The sequence below is a fragment of the Echinops telfairi genome, unplaced genomic scaffold, assembly GCF_000313985.2.
Source record: "Echinops telfairi isolate 266 unplaced genomic scaffold, ASM31398v2 ScPeMD7_22;HRSCAF=79, whole genome shotgun sequence".
In the NCBI taxonomy this organism is placed as follows: Eukaryota; Metazoa; Chordata; class Mammalia; order Afrosoricida; family Tenrecidae; genus Echinops; species Echinops telfairi.
In genome coordinates this window covers 12208190-12232400 of record NW_022103919.1, presented here as the reverse complement: position 1 = coordinate 12232400, position 24211 = coordinate 12208190, and the positions used below count along the sequence as shown (strand labels likewise).

At 44.1% G+C, this 24211-nt stretch overlaps 1 protein-coding gene across 1 annotated transcript in view; it reads right to left on the bottom strand.

Moving 5' to 3' along the window:
* Positions 1–24211, bottom strand: part of GDA (guanine deaminase) — a 101420-nt gene that overhangs the window by 7908 nt on the left and 69301 nt on the right. Inside the window, exons 5-10 of the mRNA XM_004713816.2 lie at positions 23172–23277; positions 19662–19689; positions 17909–18016; positions 14908–15015; positions 12552–12649; positions 10077–10144 (exon numbers count right to left, since the gene is read on the bottom strand). Coding sequence (XP_004713873.1) covers positions 10077–10144; positions 12552–12649; positions 14908–15015; positions 17909–18016; positions 19662–19689; positions 23172–23277 — 516 coding nt within the window. The remainder of the gene's footprint in view (positions 1–10076; positions 10145–12551; positions 12650–14907; positions 15016–17908; positions 18017–19661; positions 19690–23171; positions 23278–24211) is intronic.

Genomic DNA, 24211 nt, shown 5'->3' with positions numbered 1-24211 from the left:
GATCAGGTGCGTTTTGAAAAACACACCTACAAAAAAAAAAAAGATATTATCTTCAAACACACACCAACATTTAAAGGAATTAAAAACCTGTAATTAGTATCATACACAGACCTAGGTGCCTTTTGGAAGGCGGCAGCGACACATTCCAACAAAGTTGGAGGCTTAAGACCACAGAAATTTATTTTCTCAGAGTTCTGGAGCTATAAATCCAAATTTACTGAGGCTACCAAAGTTCAAATTTATACCCTTCCCCAAAGCTCCAGGGGCGGGGGTTGCTTCCTTGCCTCATCGAGCTTCTGGAGGCTCCTAGGGTGCCCTGATTAGTGGCAGTATCGTGCCGGCCCCTGCCTCCATCCTTACACGGCCATCTTCCTTGTGTGCTTCTGGGTGTCTCCCCTTTGGTGTCTTTTGTCAGGACACCCACCAATCGATCCATGCCTCACCCTAGTTCAGCATGATCTCATCTCAAGTTCCTTACTTGAAATACACACGCACACGCTTCCAGCCCTAATAAGGTCACTTTCTGAAGTTCTGGGTTGATACAGTTTCTGGAGGTCACAGTACAACCCACTACAATTCCCAAGAGGCTAAACAGAGCAAGAAAAATACACTCTTATCTCAGAACAGTCTCTTGTAGAACGCTCATGGAAATTGCACAAATAAGACTGCATAAAGATAATTTAGATAATGTAATAAATGACTTAAAATAAACTCATTGTTCCGTACATACAAAATCTATCCAACGCAATTAAAATTCAGATGAGAACTTATGGGAAATTAAAAATATGCCTCTTTATGGTAATTTTTCAAGAATAGCTTTTAGAATGAGTGTTTATCTTCTGGAAAATTAGTGTAATAAATGCTGATGTAGAGAGCTTTATATGTTGGTTGGCATCATTGCATGAGGAATGAGATTTTTGGTGATTTAAATCGCATGTCTAATCATAATTAAGTTGAAATACTACCACCTTTGGCAAGAACAATGTTGAAGTTATTAAATGAGTTTGTATAAATAAATGCTAAGTAAGTTAGCATGTCTTATTAGAAAACGTTTATCTATAGCTAATAAAATATACTCTGTATTTCGAAGTATCCTTCTATCTTTTCTAAGTAGACATTTATAATTGTTAGCACCCATATATACTGCAAAGATCAAATGCAAGTGCCTATCATAAGTAGTAATTCTAGGTTGCAGTTCAATTTTATGTTCAATCATCTCACATATCCTTGGATAAACTTGTATACATTTATTTTTGGTGGTGGGAGGGGGTTGTTTGCTTTTTTGAAGCCAGAGCACTGTTTATCAGATGATTAGCTAGTTCCCTGAGAAGTTTTATTTCCTCTACTTAAGCTTTCAGCCGTATGAACATACAGTTATTGTTGTTAGCTGCACTCAGGTTGTCCTTAGCTCACAGCAATACCACACACAATGAAAGAACCACTGCCATGTTAACAGCATGGTTGCTGATAAGATTGCTGTGATCCATAGAAAGTTTCAGTGGTTGATTTTCGGGAGATCACCAGGCTTTTCTTCCTAGTTCACCTTTATCTGAGATCCAGAGGCCTGTTCAGCATCATAGCAACACCGTTTCCAAGGGCAGAGGGTGGCTGCACATGAGGGGTCCTGGGCAGGGTGTGAACCTGGGTCTCTGAAATGGATCCACCACCGAATTATTCATTAAATCCTAAGTTTTAATATAACATCAAGCCAAGGGAAACAGATTATGTGCAATATGCTCAAACTATCCAGCCTGGTACATCCTTCTTTATTGCTTTAATAAATAAAATGTTAAGCCCACGAAGTATTATAATAATAATATCAATATGATAACATGTAAAAGTTAAATTTGTGTTTTCAGGGAAAGACTGGAAGGGGACAAAGAAAACAAAACAATGCAATTAGGATGGTATGATTACGCAAGATTAAAGTACTAGCATTTATGAAAAATTATAGAAAGTATTTCCCTCAATGGTTAATAAAAATAACCCTATATAAAGACTAAGGAGAAATTAGGAAGCAACTACCTGCAACTCTTAAACTATTTTGAGATATGCCTTATTATGCTGTTGATTTAATCATGCTAGCTTCTGGTGGCTTAATGGGTGGACCTCTAAGAACAAGGTCAGCAGTTCAAAACCAACTGGTCATTCCAAGGGAGAAAGATGAGGCTTTCTACTCCAACAAACATTTACAGTCTCGGGAACTCGAGGGGCAATTCAAGAGCATCCTATAGGGCTAACCTACAGGGTCATTATAAGTCAGAATCGACTTGGTGGTGTGAGTTGGGGTTTTTGTTTTTTTGGCTTCTTCTAATTGCCAATTTTATATGAGGAGACAAACGCCAAGGAAACAACAGTGTGCTGGTCAAATAAAGAACCCTGGGTCTCACACACTGAGAAGTTTAGTTAGTCAGGAGGAATTGTTTGAGCTCCTCTGGTGGCCTGCCGCCTCACAGGCATGTGAAATTGGCTACTGAATAAGAAAGACTAAAGAAGAATTCATACATTTGCTTCGTGATGCTGGCCAGGAATACTGAAAAGACCATCGACTGTCAAAAGAACAAACAACTCGATCTTGGAAGTAGTCAGCCAGAATGCTCCTAGAGATAAGGATGCCAGACATTATCTCAGGTGCTTTGGATAAATCAGACCTCAGGGAAGGGCAACACGCTCGGCCAAGGACAAGGGTCAACAAAAAAGAGGAAGACCCTCAGCGCGATGGATGGACACTGTGGCTGCAAGAGTGGGCTCACACATACCAGACTGGTGAGGCTGGCATCGAAGCAGGCAGGGTTCTGTTCTTGGTGCATACAATTTCTATGAGTTGGACCTAACTCAAGGGCATCTAACAACAACGTTTGCATGGCAGTCAAGCTTTCTTATAGGGGCTCCATTGTGACAGTAACTGCCTGATCCCTGTGTGTGTGAGTCTCGGTCCTTTAGAGAAACAAATCCACAGAAACTCATGTATAAGAGAGAGTTTTAGATAAAGGTTAAGGGCACATCCAAAAAAAAAAAAAAATCCCAACCGAGTGCTGCCCAATCCCACAAGCCCAACATTAACCCATATGTCTGACACCAAAGTCCTCCTCCATCTCACAAAACACACACTATGCCGCCGACTGCAGGAGGAAAGCTGAATCGGTGAATGTGTAAGCATCTTGGCACTGGCAGGGGTCTCCACGTGGCTGCTCCAGCACCCAGGGCTGCATCGGGGTAGGTCCATGCGGCTTCTCCTTGGGGATGCTTTGCAGGAAGGGAGCCTTACCAGTCGAAGCAGGGAACTGGCTAAGCAGCTGCACCCTGGTCTGACCATCAGAAAGCAAGGCACCCGAGGCTCACCAAGCCATTTATCCCTCCACCCTTCAATTAACCCCGCATGTGTTTATCGGCCAGGTTGGCACAATAAACTACCTCACTGTGGTACTGGGCAAGGCTTTCTCCATAATGAGGCAGAATTCTTGAGTACTTTATTCCTGGGAAGACTTCATGTGCCACATACCAAAAGGAGCCTGGTGCCACAGTGGTTAAGTACTTGGTGGTTAACAGAAAGTTAGCTTCAACCCACCAGCCACTGCATGGGAAAAAGATGTAGCTGACAGGTCGCTAGATTAGGGAGCAAGGGAGGGGGGTTGTCTCCACCGAATGCCTGTGCTACGTGAAAATTAGCCACATACAGAGATTAGAAAAAAATCAGGCACACGAATTAGACACCTATGGGAAAATCCAGAACTGAGCATGCTCAGACCCAAGTCACCTAGGCCCAGGTGGGAGGTACACTTCAGTCTAGGCACCAGCGACATGACATCACACAGGTGTGCCTAGAGACTCAGTCAATAAGTCGGCCAATATCCTCAGCCATGCGTCCCCAGCCAGGAGGGAGAAAAGCCGGCTGTGGGCAGGCCACCGGCCCATCTCTTGCCTTGTGCAGGTGCACACTGAAAGTGGAGGTTGAGATTCCTTCAGAATGCACCCAGGGCCTGTTTTTGGCCCCCGGATATTTCCGGCTCCTGTTCCACATGTGTGGTTTTGTGCTCCTGTTCGGATAGTCTTTCCATGTGGGTTTTCCCGCTCTTCTGAAGTGGCCATCTTCAGCCACGAGCTCCCGAGCCGCCCCCATACAAACTTGTATGCTTTCCAGAAATCGTGTGTACTTTTTGAGCCTGTCATACCTGAAACTTTCCATTCCCTCAAAAAGCCACTTGGACTGACAAAAAAGTGCTTCTGCCGCGTGCGTTCTTTCAGTGTTGTGAAGCAAGAACTGAGGTAAACCACGCCAGAAACCTAATACAGCCATTTGCTTCTGTAAGGATTACAGCCTTGGGAATTCTGGGGCATTTCTCCTGTCCTCCAAGGTCACTGTGAGTAGAAACCAACTTGGCAGTCATGGGTTCAAGGTTGTTGTTGTTGTTGTTTAAGAGACTATGAACATTAGAAAGAGAAATCATGACGTTTCAAATTGTATAGGCCTTTTTAAACTATGGAACTGGAAGTTTCTTGCTTTGTTGGCCATTGCCCGGTCATTGAATGTCTGGGAACCTCAATTGCCTCGTGAAGTAGAGAATCAAACACAACAATACACATGCTGGGATAGGAGGGTTAAAAGGCAAGGCTGTCATGGAGAGGAAGAGAAAGGAAAGACTGAGCAGCAGGAAAGGGACTCGGGAGAATGGCGTGTCGTGAATCTAAGATAACACTTTTTACAAAAGCAGGAGCAGGCAAGCATGATACAGGCCGTGCGACAGAGTACTGTAACACCGACCGTGGCAGACAGAGTTAGGTGAAAATGTACCAACTATCTTATCATTTAATTTCCTTTAGGACACATTTTAACGTTCTTTCCCTCTGCAATATTTGAGTGAGGTTTTTCTCTGCTTTGTCTCATCATTGTTGTTGGTTGTCATTGTTGTTCATTTCCTGCTGTGTCTTGCATGATTTTCGGTATATGCAGTCCAGGACAGGGAAATGACCGTGGCAGCAACTGGATTACAAATCACCTAGGGGCATGGCAGGGGGAGGTAGGAACTGACAACAATGAGTAAAGGAAGAAATTGTTCTGAAGTTGACCTTGGTGGTGATCACTCAACTTGTATTAACATGACCGGACAATTAAATGGAATGCTATGTGAAGGAAGTATCAATAAAGCTTGGCAAAAAGCCAAAACACTGCTGAGACGTGGGATGAAGTCTTGTGGAACTGTCAGCACCGAGGCGACGGTGACAAGAGACCAGGAGGAAGAGACGGACAGCTTCGTCGGAGGAAGGGGCAAGAAGTCAGAGGAAGCAGGTGAAGGACTAGAAGGTGCCGAGAGCAGCGGGGCAGTGTGAGTCTCCCCTCTTGGCTTAAAAGATCAGACGATACTGGAGCAGCATTTGTGTGCTGGGAGGTATGATCCATCAGAGAGAAGCTATTGATGATTCAGAAGTCACTGACCAAAGGAGGAAGGAAAGAATAGATAGATTCTCCTTCATATAAGCCGGCTTCTCTGGTGAATTGCTCGGCATACAGATTACATAAGTGTGTTGCTAGCATGCAACCCTTTCCTGATGCATGCACCTTTCCTGATCTTAAACCATCTTAAAAGATCTTAAACTCTCATTCTGTTTGCACAACTGCCTCTTGATCCATGTATTTAATTTCCACATGAGCACAATGAGAGTTTGTTATGAACCACAGTGTCAAACACCTGGGCATGGTCAATAAGACACAAGTGAACTTCTCTCTGGTATTCTCTGCCTTGAACCCAGATCCATCTGACATCAGCAATGATGTCCCCTTGTTCCGCATCCCCGTTCTCAACCTCTGGCAGCTCCCAGAGGTTTAGAACAGTGGTTCCCAACCTTCCTAATGCCGTGACCCTTTCATACAGTTCCTCATGTTGTGGTGACCCCCCAACCATAAAATTATTTTCGTTGCTACTTCATCACTGTAATTTTGCTCCTGCTATGAATCATCATGTAAATATCTGATATGCAGGATGTATTTTCACTGTTAAAAATTGAACGTCATTAAAGCACAGTGATTCATCACAGAAACAGTATGTTGAGAAATATTTCTAATTACAAATAAATGAGTAAATGAAATTTTGTCTTGAAGCATGGTGTAACATGGGTAACAATCTTCACACTGGGTGTATCTTCACGTATGTGGGCATATCTGCATGTGGGTGGACCCGCATGGAGACGGATAGAGGAGAAGTGTGGTGTCGCAGTTCCTAAGACCATCGGAAATATGTGTTTTCTGATGGTCTTAGGTGACCCCTACGAAAGGGTTATTTGACCCCTAAAGGGGTCGGGACCCACAGGTTGAGAACTGTTAGTTTAGAATGTCAATGTACTGCTACAACCATTGTTGGATGATCTTCAGCAAAATTTTACTTATTGTTCCATAGTTCGCGTATTCTGTTGGGTCACCCTTCTTTGGAATGGGTACAAATATGGACCTCTTCCTGTCAGTTGATCAAGTAGTTTTCTTCCAAATGTCCTGCACAGATGAGTACGTGCTTCAGTGCCACATCAGCTTGTTGAAACATTTCTGTTGGTATTCCATCAATTCCTGGAGCTTCGTTTTTGACTTAAGTTACTCCATCATATTTACCCAAACAGTTGTCAACACACAACCTTGCTCTTTCCTTTTTAAGGCAATCTTTCTTTGTGAGCACTAAATGCTAATTATGCACATTTAAAAAATGTAATTCTCACAAGCTTTTAACACAGACAGTGTTATAGTTGTTACTGGTGATGGTGTTATACAAATTATGAAATGAAGCTTTAGAAAATTTATGCAACTTACTCAAGGTCTTACAGCTAAAGGCAGACACAGAATTCAGAAGTCAAGCTTTGCCTACTTTTAAGCCAAAGCTGTACAACCAAAGGTCAAGAACTGGAGGCCATATAAGAACAAAATCCTGGAAAATTCAAAAGCATCATCTACCTGATTTTTGCATCATCCTGCTAAATGTTTCTTTAACTGATTATGGTATGTAACAAAAATAGTCATTTCCCCCCCTAACCCATTAAAAGCCTTTTTTGTGTGAATGTAAAATAACTGTTTACCTGCCTTAGTAACCAAAAAACAAACCTGTAGCAATTGCATCAGTTATGACTCACAACAGGCTTGGACTATAGGGCTTCAAAGGCTGTAATCTATGGAAGCAGATGGTCTCATCTTTCCGCCACAGAGCAGCAAAGGGATGAGAACCTCTGACCTTTTGGGTCAGGGGCCAAGTGCTTAATTTCTTGGCGGGGGGGTGGGGGGGAAGGTAAAAATCCAAACCATTAAAACTTAGCCTTTGGTTAGAAGCCAAAAGCCCTCCAGGGCTCCTCCTGCCTCAATACCTGTGCCTGTATCCAGGGATCAGCATCATAATTCACGGCTTAAATTACAATTCTGAAAATTATGACTTCCCTGGTTCACGTAAAACTGATGAGAATTTCTAGTCAGGTTCATCTCTTTTAAAAGACTAATGAATTATTATGTGTGGTGGCAAGTAAAGAAATATTGCTACTGGGTTACATTTCCTACATGGATGGCCTCATTCAAACACAATGTCGTTAAGCCTGTCTGCATGATCAACGGATGTCTGCAGACAAGTTCCTTCAGTAATAACATTGTCTTACGTCTCACTGGGGTCCCTTTCAGAAAAGGCCATTCACACTTCTTTTTGTCGCCAAAACTCAGTTAAAAACCCCCAAAATACTCCCTGGCATCAAGTTGATTCTGACTCATAGCAACCCCACAGGACAGGGCAGAACTGCCCCTCGGGGGTTCTGACATGGTAGAGATTGAAGAGCACAGAATTTCCAAGGGCGGGAAAACAACCCCCCTGCCACCGAGTCAACTGCCCCCTGTGAGTGTCCAAGGCTGCAAATCCTTGAGAGTAGAAAGCCTTCCTTTCTTCGAGCGGCTGGTGGTTTCTCACTGTTGACCTTGCCGTTTGCAGCCCAAGGTGTAACCACTGTGCGACCAGAGCTCCTTGGCGGAGGGTTAGAGAAATAAAAATATTATCTTCAGCCTTGTTTAGGCCTAGATGGAAGCTATATTCAGAACAATAGCACATTTTGATATTTTTGTTTAGTGAAGGTTTCTATGATTTTGTTGGGATATTTCTGGACTTACTCCCCTACATTATTGTATGTGTGTGTGTAATATACATTACTGTACATCTTACCAATGAGCTGTTTGCTGTGAAAGATCTTGATATAGCTGGTTTATTGTGCCAACCTGGCCCATAAACACATGTGGGGTTAATTGTAGGGCAGAGGGATAAATGGGTCAGTGAGCCTCGCCTTTCTAGTTCTCGGGTCTCGTGCTTTCTGATGGTCGGACCAGGATGCAGCTGCCTTAGCCAGTTCCCTGCTTCAGCTGGAAAGACTCACTTCCTGCAACACATCTCCAAGGAGAAGCCGCATGGGCCTACCCCATGCAGCCCTGGGTTCTGGAACAGCAGTGTGGAGACCCCTCCCAGCACTGAGATGCTTACACGTTCACTGATTCGGCTTTCCTCCTGCAGTCGGCACCATTGTGTGTGTTTTGTGAGATGGAGGAGGACTTTGTAGATTGGTGTCGGACATATTGGTTAATGTTGGACTTGTGGGCTTGGGCAGCACTTGGTTGGGATGTTTTCTGGATGTGAACTTACCCTTTATATAAAACTCTCTCTTATACATGAGTTTCTGTGGATTTGTTTCTCTACAGTACCCAGACTAACACAGATCTCAGAGTGACAAACGGTGTCTTAAGTCATTACAGAAAATGAAGAAGTGCATCAGTATGTCCTGATGGTTTTGAACATCAGGGAGGTGCATCAAGAATAGCAAATGAGCCCTCTCTCACCATCTCACCCCCCTCCCTCTCTCCTCCCTTTCCTCATCTTGCCCCCTCCCCCTTTCCTCCCTTCCTCACTGTCCTCCCCTTCTTTCCCTCTTCTAACTTTCCCTCCAATTTAGTCCCTCTCCCCCTCTCTCACTCTTCTCTTCTTCATCCTCTCTCCTTCCTCTCCCTCTCTTCCCTAGCCCCCTTTCTTTCGCAAAGAATAAAAATAAAAGAATAGCAAATGAGGCCTTGTGCCCCAACACCTGTTAGCAATGCATTGCTTTGGTTATAATTTTTAGTTCAGTCATACACAGTCATGGAAGATTCACAGCAGACTCCTGGACGGCTGGGCCTGATTCTCATTTCTGGAGTGAGCAGCACTGCACACAGAAAATCAAACAAACAAAAACCCATCCTTGAAATGTGCTGTGTAGAGCAGGGGATGGATTTATTTATCGGTCACTCAGAATGTCCTTCAGCCTCATAAACAAGCCAAATGCCTGTGGGAATTCAGGAGGCTCATTTTGCTAAACATTTAGAAGCAAAGCAAGTTCTCAACGAATTTCTCAGTGTTCCCGCAGCCTGCGTGGATTGAATCTGTGCTCACTAGGGCAAGGTCACGCAGTTTTGATTTTCCTTGGAGGCAATGTTGGTGATTATACTGTTATTGAAAACATCAAAACGCAAACCATTAAAACTTAGCCAGAAGGGCAAAAGGAGGAGAAAAAAAATCAATTAAAAAAAAAAAGGCATTTTTGAAGCACTTTAGAAAGAGATATCTTTTAAAGGCCAATCTCTGAACAGTAAATAGGAATAACGGCTTTCGGGAGGCTACAACGAAACAAAACAAACCCCGGTGCCATCAAGTTGATTCAGACTCTCGGCTATTCGATGTGTGTTGGCGTGAAACTGCTCTGTGGCCGGTCAGCAGCGGATTGTTTGGCAGTCGTTCACACCACGCCTTTGTACTGAGACTCCTTTGTGTAGGGTTCACACCGCCAACCCTTGAGGATTCACACCGCTTCCCTGAACCATCTGCACGCTTGGGAGAGGCTCCTTCAGGGTACTGTAATCATCCAAATGTCTCCCTTGGTATACATTTCCTTACTTCTTCCAGCTTTACCGTTTTAGGCTCTCAAGGCATTGCTATCGAGAATGAAACTGTTTTGCTTTTAACACAAAAGACCTGTTGACCATATAGGAGTCATGCTAAAAAATAAAGCACTGACGGGCCATTAACTAGCAACGGAGAACTACTAACCTGTGCCTAGCCCTATCTTCACGTTGTGTTTCAGGACTTCTGGCACATTGAGAAAGCCACTTGTCAGCCTGGAGAGAAAAGAGATCATCAGAACAAGGAGGCCCATATGTAATATGTGATATTTCTGTGTAGGATCGGAAAAGGGAAATTGATATTAATAAAGAGTGTTACCACTGAAAGCTGTATTTCCTGTCATCTCAGCACTAATGCTGATACAAACACATCAGTCAAATCAGAGCACCCAAGTCCTAGAGAGTTTTTTGAAGGACCATAAATGTACACATACTCTCTTAACCTCCCAGGAGAGCAGTGTCCTAAGAGACACAACCAAAAGCAAGGGGTTTCTCTGAAGGAGAAATAAATGGAGAAAGTAAACCTTGTAATGAGTCCAAAAGGCTTATCAGAAAGGTATCTTTTATATGCTAACTTATCCTTCGATATTAGGAAGTAAAAGCTGTAAAAGAATCACCTTTTCTCTATGTCTGGAATAATGCGTTCCTCAGAACGAGTAATGCAAACTCAAAGAAAGGGGGGACCGCTGTTGGAAAAGGGGTACAGCCTAGAGGATCAGGGATGGATGATTTCAATGTTGAAGTCAGTAGTCACCGAGAGAAATCATCACGCCTGGGCAGAATGCTGGACCTTAACATCTGAGAGTTTAATTGATCATGTCACTTTTCTAAAGGGACAAGGCAAACATCAGCAATCCCTAGAACCTGCACGGAAGTGAAGCTCGAAGTCACCTGATTGATGGAAGGCCCACAGACTTATAACTTAACACAACACCGCGCTCAGAGGTGTCGGAGGAAGAGTTGTGACGAGCCCAGGAAATGGGAAATGCTCTTACAGAAGTTAACTCCAACTTCAACTTTCCAAGCCGGGTCATGTTTTAATCCAGCAGATGCACAATGCATCCTACGAATGGGAAACCCTTCCGGTGCCTGGTCACTTGACCATAATCATGTCCTTACGCGGTTAGACAGACAAGCTTCCCTGTCACCTGTGAAACCTTCGTGTCTCTGGGAGACTTTCAAACCACCTTAAAAACGTATTGCCGAGGCTCTTCCCACCCATCCACTGACACGGACTTTTCCATTCACAAAGACTAGAGACTGCCAACTGCCAACACTGCCAACTGCCCACACATTAGTTGAGTATGGCAGCACATCTAATTCAATGCCTGGGGTAGGGCATGCCCTGTCCTGGTGGGAGGAAGGTTGGAAATCCCAGGGAATTAGTGCCTCAGACTCCCACGAAGTACCCCTCACTGGTGACTGATGAGAATAAGGGTCTCACTACCCCAGTTCCCTCTCCCCTTAGGCAAGATGACTTGGACGCTTGTTTTGGACTCTCGCTGGGTTCTCCAGGAGGACTGTACTCCAGGGGCCTGTCTGCAGTGGTAGCTGGCTCAATGACTCGCTCTTTTCTGACATCCCATGAGATCATCCTAAGATGATCCTGAGATCATCCGCAAGGAAAAAATTTGCAAAGGAATCCTCCGCTCACAACCTGCAGCTGCAAGAAAAACCCAAACCAAGAGAGGGCACGAAGTACCTCTCAGAAAACCGGACATCTAGCAGAAGCTGATGATTTTGCTGAATGAACGATTTATCCATGCCGCCCAGCCACCAAGGATTCTAGTCAGAGTTCATTAACACCAGAAATGATAGACACTTTTTCTAATTGAACCCTGGAGCATTGATGCTAAACCCTGTATCCATGGATTAGCTTCATGGGGTCCATGAATCCCCTGAAATTAGATGCAAAAATGCTTTACCAATGGGCCTTGTGTCAACAGGCAGGCCGTAATTTTCATCGGGCTCACCGATGGGTCCGGACCCATCCATTGTTAATAAAGCTCGTGTCTTCTGGGAACTACTCTAGGGTGTAGTCCCACCCTGAGGCCATCAGCGTGAGCTGGCACGCCATTCGAGCCAGCAGCGTGGACCTCCCAGATCATTGTACCTCTGTCCACTCTACAGCACAATTAGTCAGTGGAAGCTAGGGCCTGGCTGGAATACAGGAAGAGCCTTCAGATAGTATGTCTCAGAATTCCATTACCTTTCCACTCAAAGATTTTCCAAAAAACTTTTGAAGCTCCCTTACACATCTTTTCAATTTTTGCCTCTAGAGCTGAACATTATTGGTTTTGAACTCTTTCTCTTGAATTGCCCTATTTTGTTCCAATTCAGAAATTTTAGGAGACACCGTGCACTTCAAATATATTCTAAGAAAGAGAGTGGGTGGGGGGAGCCCTTTGAAAATGCTTCCCCGCTCTATGATAGCCCAGGTAAGTATCAGCTTACCTAGTTTTTATTTCAGTTACATGTAATTATGGAGGGAGCTTCAATAAGTACATGGAAGAATTCCATTGTCTTGTAGAAGAGAGACGGTGCAGGAAGAACTAAGAAAGCAAAACGATTTGCCTGCTAATTAGCAACCCACATCTTCAGCAAACAATGAGTGCCTACTTACGATAAGTTAGAATTGGGGCAGTGTGAGATGGAGGCTCCGCGTTCATGGAAAACGTCCAGTTCTTCTGCGGAAAGGTAGCAGCCATGCGCCATCACTGTCTGGAGAGAAGAGTGAGTGCTGAGGTAAAGATGAGCTCTTCCGAATGGGGAGGGTAGTTTTCACTCCCACCCAGATACTCCCGGTGCAGCTGGCAGCTGGGCCTTGGCTGTTACCCTCTTTCCAGGAACCTTCCAGAGGAGGGGTCTGCATGCAACCACTGCCACTGAGTTACACCTCACAAAAGGCCTGTGCAGACATTTTATTACAAAAGTCTCCCCCATTCGTAGCTCTTGCTTGTCGATTCCTTTTTTTCCTAGGCACTTATCCACGGGGTCGCCTTTCCGAATGGTTTCCACTGTAGAAAACAGCCAAGATAGTTCTCTCTGCTGCCCCCATGGTGAGCTACTACAAGATTTGTGTGAATTTCTGTTCTCACACACAACATTTTCAGAAGAAAACTTTCACTTCTCAATGCAGTGTGCTCCCACCCCTTCCCCATTTTTCTTTATTGGACTGCAGCCTCATAGAACCAAATAACCTTTAACTCACCTGTGTTGACATCACCAGTACGATTTGTGTATGGAAGGTAAAGTTTAAATCACAAAGGTAAAACAAATCTAAGAAAGCAGCCGCTGAATACTTTAATTTTTGGGTCTTGGTGACAACATTTGTGGATTTTCCTAAATAAACTTTTATCTTTCAGAGTTCCCTTTCTTACAGTTTAAAACTTGTATCTAAACAGCTTTCACCTTTGGGAGGCATGGTTCAGCGACTACAAAATTATTATTACAGTAAAATATTTACGACCTGCGTGCAGTGGGAATTAGCAGTCAACTTGAAGGTTAATTTATTCATCAGATGGAAATATATGTCAAAGGGGTGGAAATTATGATGTAGCATTTATATGATGTATGCAGCATATTCACTTTTTTAAAAGGAGTCCTGGTGGTAAGTGTAGTGGGTTACGTGCTGGGTTACTAACTGCAAGGTCAGGAGTTTAACACGACCAGCCGCTTCATGGGAGAGCGATGAGGCTTTCTACTCCTGTAAAGATGTATTGTTTCGGAAATCCTCAGAGGGCAATTCTCCTCTGTCCTAGAAGTCACGTGATGGCAGGGAGTTTGGATTGTGGTTTTTAACTTTTCCAGCGAGTCACATTCGGACCTCCATTCACATAACCACTCAAAAGCATTTACTGCGGTGTTAAAACTCTCCTTCAAGTTTGCAGGCCAAGGCAAAGGGGTACACTGCTGGGACAGGTCTTTGTTTTACTTTTAATTCTCTCAAATTGCTTAGTTCTAAAAACAACACATAGTAATTTAAAAATACATATGGCAATTCAAAAACCTAAAGGCAGGCATGTGTATACACATACGAGCAATGGCATAGAGCCCTCTTTGTGTAAGACTGGATACCCCATTCTTTGCGCACGCTGGATACAATTCTAAATTAGGTTGTGGTTGTTCCTGCTGCTGCTGCGACCACAGAGCTGGTTTTGACTCCTGGAGCCCCACATGCGTAAGGACAGAACTGTGCCGTAGGGTCTGCATGGCTGTAATCTTTTGGATGCACAGAGCCAGGCTTATCTTCTGAGAAGCCCCCGGGTGGATTCAAGCCTCTGACCTCTCAGCTAGGAGTTGAGTCTTCAACTGTTGCATCCCCAAAGGACTACTATTGAGCCAGGCCCCACCCCTACCTCGCGCCCTCTGACAGCCTTCATTGTTTTGTTTTTTTGTATGAGTAGTTAATATCAATAGAAGGAGCCCTGGGAGCACAGGGGATAAGCACTGTACTATAAAGGCCCGGTGGTTCCCACTCACCAGGAGCTTGGTGGATAAAGACATGGTGGCCTTCTCATATAAAGATGATGGTCTATGTAACTCTATCATATGGGGTTGCTATGGGGTGGAACCGACTCAATGGCAATGGGTTTGGGATTTTCCTTTTAGTATCAATATATATACTCTGTATTTAAACAAACATTTCCATTCTAATGGTACTGTGTGAAAATTTACCCAAAACAATATATTATCATTTAAAAATTTCTAATGAATACTACAAAAATGCCCTTGGATCAAATTTGCCCCTGCCCTCAATGAAGCCTTTGGATTTCTCTACCAGGATGAAAATTCAGCCCCTGCTTCCTTATACAACAACAACAACAACAACAACAAACAACAACATAAACTAACCTAACCTGGAGTTCTAGGCTAGTTTCGTAAACATGTCCATGTCCCGAAGACTGAAGATTACTAATACAATTTTGAGATTTTAGTAAACTTACTCTCTATAAATTATGTCATGCTATGCAATTTACCTTATTTGTCAGCAGATTGTTTTTATCGTACACATCGGTGTAGTTTTTATAACCTGGGTATAAATTTTTCACAGCTTCAATTTCATCACGATTTTCACTTATGTGGCTCTACAAGAAAAACATTTTATTTTTAATTTCCATTAGAATAAAAGTACCCCTAGGAATTATAGTTCCTACCCCCCAAAATGGTGTAGACAGCTTCTACTTACATAGGTAAGGCACTTATGGAAAAAGAGACAAGTGATTTGTGATTTGCAACCAGTATAGATCTAACTATATATAGTATAGTGTGTGTGTGTGTGTGTGTGTGTGTTCTTCAAAGGGTTCATAGAAAAATTCCTTCCTGTTTCTCATGAACATTTTGAAGCCCTCTTATATATACGTATGTATCAAATCGGGAAACTATGCATAACAAATGGAGTGTGGTGCGTACCAAGACAAATCCTGAAATAAACAAAACACACTACAGGAAGAGGATGAAGAGTCTAGATATCTCAGAGAACCTGCCTCTTCTGGTGTTGGCCATTGAAAGAGTTCGGTGACCATCAGAAACACAAATAGCCTGGTTCACTGGTGAGAAAACTGGAGGGTGAATAAAGATGACAGAGTTTTAGACGCAGTGGTAACCCTAGTTAGGTGTCTTAGGACAAATAATTTTGCTACCAGTAGAAAGGTTGGGCTAGATAAGCTGAGTTTCCAACTGGTTTTAGTTTGGGAAGTGCTGTTCAAATGAAAATGAACAAAAATCCAATAGATAGAAGGCACCATCAACAAGCTGCCTGTGATAGGTAGGTTTATTGTACCAACCTGGCCAATCAGAACATGTGGGATTAATAAGGTCACAGTTTGACTGGAGGACAAAGAGATAAATGGATCAGCAAGCTCTCTCTCTCTCTCTGGTGATCAGACCAGCATGTGGTTGCCTTAGCTAGTTCTCTGCCTCAACTTGTGAGCTACACTCCCCATGAGACATCCAAACCATGGATCATTCACTAGGGCTTGAGATTCCTTCAAGACCTGCTTCACCACGCTGCTGGTATATACATCACTTAAAGTTGGGGCTGTCGGATCCTGTTGTCTGGTTGACTGTAGGTGACCCAGCCTACTCTTTGCTACTTGTGTCCGGACTGTCTGCATTGCTCTACAGAAGACTCAGTTGTCTGCTTCCTTGACCTTGGACCCAGCAGCCCTCCTGAGTTGAAGGACTTCCAGTATATTAACTGTTTCACAGAAGTGAGTTGAACTGAGCCCTCTGTACTGCTGTGTGGACTAATTAGCTGTTGTATTCCTTTATGCTGTATCTATCTATCTATCTATCTATCTATCTATCTATCTATCTATCTATCTATCTATCTATCTATCTATCTAAAATCATAAGTATTCTTGTTTTGTTTCCCTAGAAAACCCTATTTAACATACTGCCCTTCAGGGTGAGGCCAAGTTTTAGCTCTGAAACCCTGTGTCCACTTTGTCCCCTTTGCTCACTTCCAGATAAGTGATTTTGCAGAAAACAGCTGGAAAATAACTACGTTGGACAACACCTGAAGTCTGCAAAAAAGAGCCCTTAAGAATCCACAGGTGAGTCAAACAGTGATCCTAAATCTCTCCACCCCTCTATTGACTTCCCAGAACACCAAACAACCTACAAAGCATGAAATGTTTGATGTTTTTAAGATACAAATCTTAAATGTAGCTATCCCCAACTATTGACCTACAATAAAAATTGTTAGACCCATCAGTTGTATGAGAAATAACTCACAAGCAAATTAGCATTGGAAGAACAGTAAAGCGGTTTTCCTCTCTCCCATGTAGTAAAGTATGCACACCCAAATAAATAAGAGATAGCAGTGTTCCAAATAGGGTGCCCTTAGAGGCTAGTCCAGACCCTTGAAGAACTACATGGACATCAGAAGAGAAGAAAGCAGCATGATTCACATCAATGTAACGCATTTGAATAAGCACAGACTAAACTCCTCCATAAGGATGTGTTCGATCTTGCTGTGTGCTGTTCTGTTTCATTTTCCTGTCGGTGTACCTTAAGATTATTTCCACGTTATTTTCTTAAAGAGCAGAAACATTTTCTTTCCAGCGTTTTCTTCTAAACTTTGCATTTTATCCCCAAGAGTCATTCCTGTATCACAGAACCCAGAAGCAGGGCTGGGGGGAATCGTTAATAACTGTGCTAGAAGATACGTGGGTCTAGTCTGGCGCCACTAAGTCAGTTCTGACTCCCGGGAACCCCACACTGCCCAGCCCTGTGCTACCCTCCTAGGAGACAGGGCTTTAAAAAACAAATACTACCAAATGGTAAAGGATCTCTAGGTTGCATTTCCCCACTTGCCCTTTAATATAAGATAGTCAAATAACTCGTAAGAGAAGGAATTTTAGTACAGGATATAATTAAGCTTGGCCGGGGAAGGGAGGCTCCCAAGTTTAACCCAGCTGGAAGCTGTAAAAAGTGTTTTATGCTTAAATTGCTACAACTTAATGACAAAGTACGTATACTTTTTGTTCCCGATTTGAAATTAAGCAAGTTAGAACAAAGAGGCTTTTAAGTGCATTTTTTGGTGGTGAGGTGGAAATTGGGTTCTTTCTGCTTTTCAAATAATAGCTGGTTTCCCCCCAAAATGAAGATCGAGACCATGGAGGGAAGGCATCAGATCAAGTGGGAAAGAATGGCATTAACTGTACTTGGTCGAGAATAAGTAAACAGTGTGTCACTGGTCCTTCTCAGTTACTTAAGGTGCCCTTGTCTCTCAAAGGATTCTCATAGGAGGTTGAAGATAAATGGGGCTTCAAATTTCTTATCTGTGAAATTAAATAAAAATGGATTAGGTTGCTATCTGTAAGGGTCCTTTGCAAAGTTCCACATGCAGCCCTATAATGTTGTGTCTCTGGCAGACGTCAGTCGAGGTACTGGAGATTTGTGCCAGGATTCAAGGTACAGAAAGGCCTGCAGGTCTAGCCTTGAGAGAGGTATAAACAGAAGGGAAATACCCACCTGGACGTGCAAATCTTGGGTCTTGGCGATTGTGCCGAGTTCACTCAGTAAAGCCTCAGAGCAGGAAAGGGCAAAACGTGGTGTCACTATGGGCTTCACCCTCGGATACTAGAAATAGCCAAAAACAACCGATCAGAAACCTATGGATCGCACGAACGGGTCCTGAGCCCACCTGAATGTCATACGAAGAAATGAGTTGATGTCTTCCTTTCGGCAGGTAGCCTCTTGTTTTAAGAGCTGGGGCAAGAGCCGTGTTCTGTAGAAATAGCTCATGGCTGAGAAGAAACCAAAAAGCCAAACCTGTTGGCATGGTGTCAATTTTCACTCATGGTAACCCCATGTGTATGAAGGGGAGTCTATTCCTTAGCAGCAAGTTCAAGGGGAAAGGGGTCTGAAAAGGTAGTCAGTCCCCTCCTCCACCTCCACTTCTGGCTCATAAAACACCTCTACTGGGTGAATTTTATGATGAAAACTGGGAGGCAGGAGAAAATTTGAAGGAGCGTTTTGAAGGCGAAGATGCGGCCCATTTCCTTGGCTGCACCTTGTTCATCTATGCTGGTCATGGCCTCCTTGAATTGGTTCAGTTGCCAGACTGTCGCTGGGGTTGAGCCGAAGAGAAGCCCACAAGAAAGTGATGAAAATACGGCTTCCTCCACATTTCCCAAGGGTACATGGACAGAAGTCACAAGGTGTCCTGTGGCTTCCAGCCAGACATTAAAAGATATTGCGGAAAGGGCTTTAGTGGGCACTATTTTGCTCCAGGGAGCCATAATTCAGCCTGTTGGGGGTTGGATCAGAAACAGCACCATATGCCTAGCATCTCCCAACTCCAGGGAGGTTGCCTGGTTCAGTGCCTGAAGACCACATGACTGCTACACCTACTGGCCAGAGTCGAATGGCAGGACACTACTTGGACTTCAGAGCAGATGAGGAGGTATAGGAGGCCAGATCAAGAAGCCCGATCACGTCCAGCCCCCACCCTCCAACAATCCTCTCATCAAGTACCCACCTACTCTAAAACTAGGATGATGTGGAAGGAGGGGCACAGCAAATCCTGAAATGAGACCCAAAGATGGGCAGTAACAGACATGTATTTCTTAACACAACCAAAAGCTTCACAGGCTGGGCCAAATTCACCTACCTGATGAAAGCTAGTTCTCCCTCCATATGTTGGCAAGAGGGGTTGAAGTCAATGTGCCAAGACTAAGGTCAATCAACTTCATGTTTGCACATAGCTGAATGGTGACTGCTTAACTGTTGTTTCGTTAGTTACCATCAAGTCAGCCCCAACTCCAGGGGACCTTATGTACAATAATGAAATGTTGCTCTCTCTTGTAACATCTTTATCACTGTTGGTTTGAGTCCATTATTGTGGCTATTCTATGTGATGTAACATGTCAATCTACCCCATTAAGAGTTTCCTTTGTTTTGGCTGGCTGACTTCTTTGCTTCCTGACACCTACCCAAATCAGTCTTGATTGGTTTCAAAAATTGTGCTGAAAACAAATCATAGAGGTTTGGTTACAAAACCACATTAGCCTTCCCTGAAAAGCAAATGCTATCAGGCCTCACTGAGCTGAGTGGATGAGTCCTTTGTGCAAGCAATTCCAGGTTCTAGGTCCCATACTTCTTCACACATGGGATACACCAAACACTCATGGACTAATGCAAATATCTACTGAACAAACTCGTACTGCATCATGCAACAAACACAAGCTCAATCCCAAAATAAGTTACTAACAAGTTTACTTACATTCCTTTGAAGCATTTCTGACACAAATCTGGAATAAAGCAACAAATGAGAAGTTAGGATATGTAAACATTTTCAGGTAAATTTTCCAAGGATACAAACATGACCCATCCAGGTCCATATTTCTCTACAACATATCTAACATGCTCCTGCTTCACCTTTGCTCCTGAAAGAGTAACAAGTGGTGATTACAATCTCGTTTGCTGTCCAGAAGATAGGGTACACAATCATGGAGAAATGTAATTTTATCTAAAATCAGCTGAGTTCTTAGCAGAGTATCCCCACAGCCCTTGGGTCATTCTATTAGCTTCAACTCTGTTCAGCAAATACTCATTTTGCAAGGCATTACGCTCCATATACGTTAGAGTTGTGAAGCCCTAAGCATCCAGAAGTGTGTGGACACAATGAAGCTTCTCGTCTCCTGATTTCGATAAAGCAGTAAGCCAACTTATTCACGCAACAGCATCATTTCTTTCCAAAAGTAGGGTCTCACTGGGGACAGATGTTGGAGGAAGGCGGAAAGAAAGGCCCAGAGGTGGTTATTCGTCACAGGGAGCCTGGGGTGGAGATACTATTAGTTCTCTCTGCAGAGGGAGATAGAGGGAATTTCTTTATCCCAATAAGTTTTAGAGCATTTCTTCCCCACAATAAGATCTTTTTTACCATTTATAATTAATAGCTGTTCCTACCCCTGATCCAGGTAGCGTCCCATCTACTGTCTGCTTGGGATTTGTCCACGTTACACATCTTCTAGGAGCCCCCTCAGGGCACAGTGGTTAGGGCTCAGCTGTCCACGGAATCCGACTACATGACGTCTCTTTCACTTAGTGTCATACCTCCAAGATTCAGCTGTGTGTAGGCAGAACATCTGAATAATCTTGCATGTGGACATGTTTTTGTTGATAAGGAATTTTATTATTATTCTATTCATAATCTCAATTGGAATATTTTATTGTGATTAATGTACATCTACATATATATAAAAACATTTGCAGTTTCAACGGTTGTCACATGTACAATCTGATGATGTTCATTACATTCATTGTGTCCCGTAACATCACCATTCTCCATTTCCAAACTTTCTCCGTTGCTCTTGGCAGAAGCCTAGTGGCTATTTTGTCTATCCACTGGTGAATGTGGATATCTAGTTAATGTTCGGACTTTAATGCTTTGTTTTCATGTGAATGTGGACAACTGTTGGCGCCTCTCTGTATCATTTTATCTGTATACGGCTTTCTATTTTCTGAAGTGCAGGCTTTCCCACAGTAGGCTGTCCCCCATGTCTGGTGAACCCAGCTTCTATTCCAGGAGCAGCGGGAGCAGAACGCATTGGCGTTATCTCTCTAGCGACATGTGCTACCACAAGGCATCCTCAGATCTTTACCGCAGCTTACCGAGTGCGGGGCCCTGCTCTGTGTGAGCACACAGATATGGAGCAGGTAAAGAATTAACTCGACAGCCTTCCCTCCTGGCTCTCTGCCCTTCACCTTGGGAAGATGTTCTTTCAGATCATGTCTTGGAGAAGTTGCTAGTCTAGCTCCTTGCATTAGCAAGACATGGTCATTCCAACATCAAATCCAGAAGAGCCTCTCCCTTCTCTTAGTATGACCAGATAGCAGGCAGGGTATAATAGGCCTCCTTAGGAAAACACAGAAAGGTTTTGAAATAAAATACCAGTGCTTATCAGTTTACGTGGTTACATTAGGGAGGCTTTGCTCACTCCCCTGCTGTGCACCTTTTTGTGCTTTTCTCAGTTTTATTATGAAGGCGCCCTGGTGGTGTAGTGATTACACGCTGGGCCGCTAGCCATAGAGTCAGCAGTTCGAAGCCATCAACCACTCCAAGGGAGAAAGATAAGGCTTTCTACTCCCATGAAGAGTTCCCATCTCTGCCACGGCTCAGGGAAAAGGCAGGGCTAGACGTAGATTCTTCCTTCTTGCTCGGCTCCCCTGGGGCTCGGCCCGAGTCCCTTTCCAGCCACAGTTCTGAGCTCCTGCTCACCGTGAGGCCAATGGCCACTCGCTGCCTCTCGGCTTGAGTTTTTACCTGTTGTGGGCTGAAGGGTTCGGATTCTAACTTGGACCTTTCTGATGAGCTCTCTCAGCCAGTCAGAGTTGTTTACTTGATTAAAGAAGAAGAAGAACCCTGTTCATTTATCTTGTCTCCCTGTCAACTCAGTTACTTAACTTTTCCAAAATGTCGAACTGAAGTGCAGCACACGCGTGCTACTCCCCCACTTCGCTGTGGTTCATGAGACAGGTGGCTGAATGTCCCAAGATGGGCCATCTTAGAGGGAGGAGGCAGTAGAGACCTCTGCTATGGATAATTTTTAAATTCCATTCTCCATTCTGAATTCCTGGCTCTACACCTGCCTCTCATTCTCTTTCTTGTCAGAAGAGCTTACAAGGAACTTAAAAAAATCTATTACGGAATTGTCAGAATAATGAAAAGCTATACTGGTTATCGGCCCCGTTTCACAGATCCAGTAGCGGAGGCTTCAAGGGGATACATGACTTGACCAAGGTTAAATAGCTAGGAAGTGATGGAGCCAGATGGAGCCGGGCCTGTCTGACTCCCCAGCCTTCCCCAGTGCCCTCACCCACAAGTGAAGTTAACAGCTCCCAAACCCCCCACCTGAGAGCTGGGTTTACTTGATCTTTACCCCAGTCTAGGAGCCATGTCTACTTGGGTTCCCTCCCTCTCCCCCCGTGTGATGGAGACACTCTGGATCGGCCCTGTGCAGAGACTAAGCTGGAACAGTAGAAACAGCACCATCAGGCCTGGCTCCGGAGCATTGCACTTTAAAAAAATAATTTTATTCGGGACTCATACCATTCTGATCACAATCCATCCATCCATCCATCCACTATGTCAAGCACATTTGTACATTTGTTGCCATCATCATTCTCGAAACATTTGCTTTCTACTTGAGCCCTTAATATCAGCTCATTTTCCCCCTCCCTCCCCGCTCCCCATGAACCCTTCATAATCCATAAATTATTATTATTTTGTCATATCTTACACTGTCCGACATCTCCCTTCACCCACTTTTCTGTTGTCCATCCTCCAGGGAGGAGGCTATATGTAGATCCTTGTCATCGGTTCCCCCTTTCTACCCCACCTTCCTTCCATCCTCCAGGTATCAGCACTCTCACCACTGGTCATGAAGGAGCCACCTGTCCTGGATTCCCTGTGTTTCCAGTTTCTATCTGTACATCTGTACCAATGTACATCCTCTGGTCTAGCCAGATATGTAAGGTAGAATTGGGATCATGATAGTGGGGGCGTGGGGGGGGGGGGGAGGATTTTAAGAACTAGAGGAAAGTTGTATGTTTCATCGTTGCTACCCTGCAACCTGACTGGCTCGTCTCCTCCCCACGACCCTTCAGGAAGGGGGCGAAGGACACATTCTAAATCACCGTCTCCCCTGGGTCACACCTGTCCTTGGGTTCTCGATCGTTCATCCCATCTTTGCTGCAGAGGGAGCTGCCCCCACACAGTGAGGCGCCTTACCTCTCAGTTTCCTGCACTGATTCTTCAGCGGTTTCCTTGTACTCTGGCACCGTGTGGTTCAAATCCATGCACACTTTGCCCACAAACGCTCGCTGCCCAAATTTATCTGTGAAGCACAAACAGAGTCTGAAATCCTGTTTCTTTCTCCCCAGCACTTTTGATGAGTCTGAAGGACACGTAAAAATGAGACTCCTATAAAAAACGCAAACCAGAATCTCCGAGAGTATTCAACCATGGCATTTCAGAAGGTGAACCAGCACCACCAAACCCTCGCCCACCAAAACTAAACAAAAGAGCAACTACGGGTGCTGTTGTTGACTTCCCCCAAATCAATCCCTTCATCTCATGGCGACTGGGTGCGCAGCAGAACAAAGCGTTGCCCGTTGATGTGTCCTCCTCATGCACACGTTCAAGTCCACTGCTGTCACCAGTATGGCAATCCAACTCACTGGGTTCCCTCTGCACTCCCTGGCCCTTTGCGTCACCCGCGCAGCAGGGACATGTCCAAAGCAAGCACCTTGGACAGCGCTCTTTGGTGACTTACCAGGCTCTGACTTCCAGGACTTTCTTCCTGGACTGAGTTAGTCTGGAGGTGCAATGGGACCGACGAGCAGGATGACCCTGCTGGGATCTGAAACGCCAGCAGCCTAGCTCCCAGCCTCACATGAACACACCCTAACCACAGGACAATAAATGGACAGACAGGTGCAGTCACTACGTTTAGTAAGTGCGGAACGTTCTTCTACCTATAACTCTAATGCACCCCCTCGTTCATGCACATCCCTAGGGGGCAAACAAGTGACTCAGCCTTTCTTTTTACTTCGACAGTTTGTCTATGTTTTCCTTCAGTCCTAACCATCATTTGCTTTCATTTTTTTAATCGTTTTATTAGGGGCGCATACAACTCTTAGCACAATCCATACACACATCAATTGCGTAAAGCACATTTGTACATTCATTGCCTTCATCATTCTCAAAACATTTGCTCTCCACTTAAGCCCCTGGCATCAGGTCCTCTTTTTTCCCCCTCCCTCTCCGCT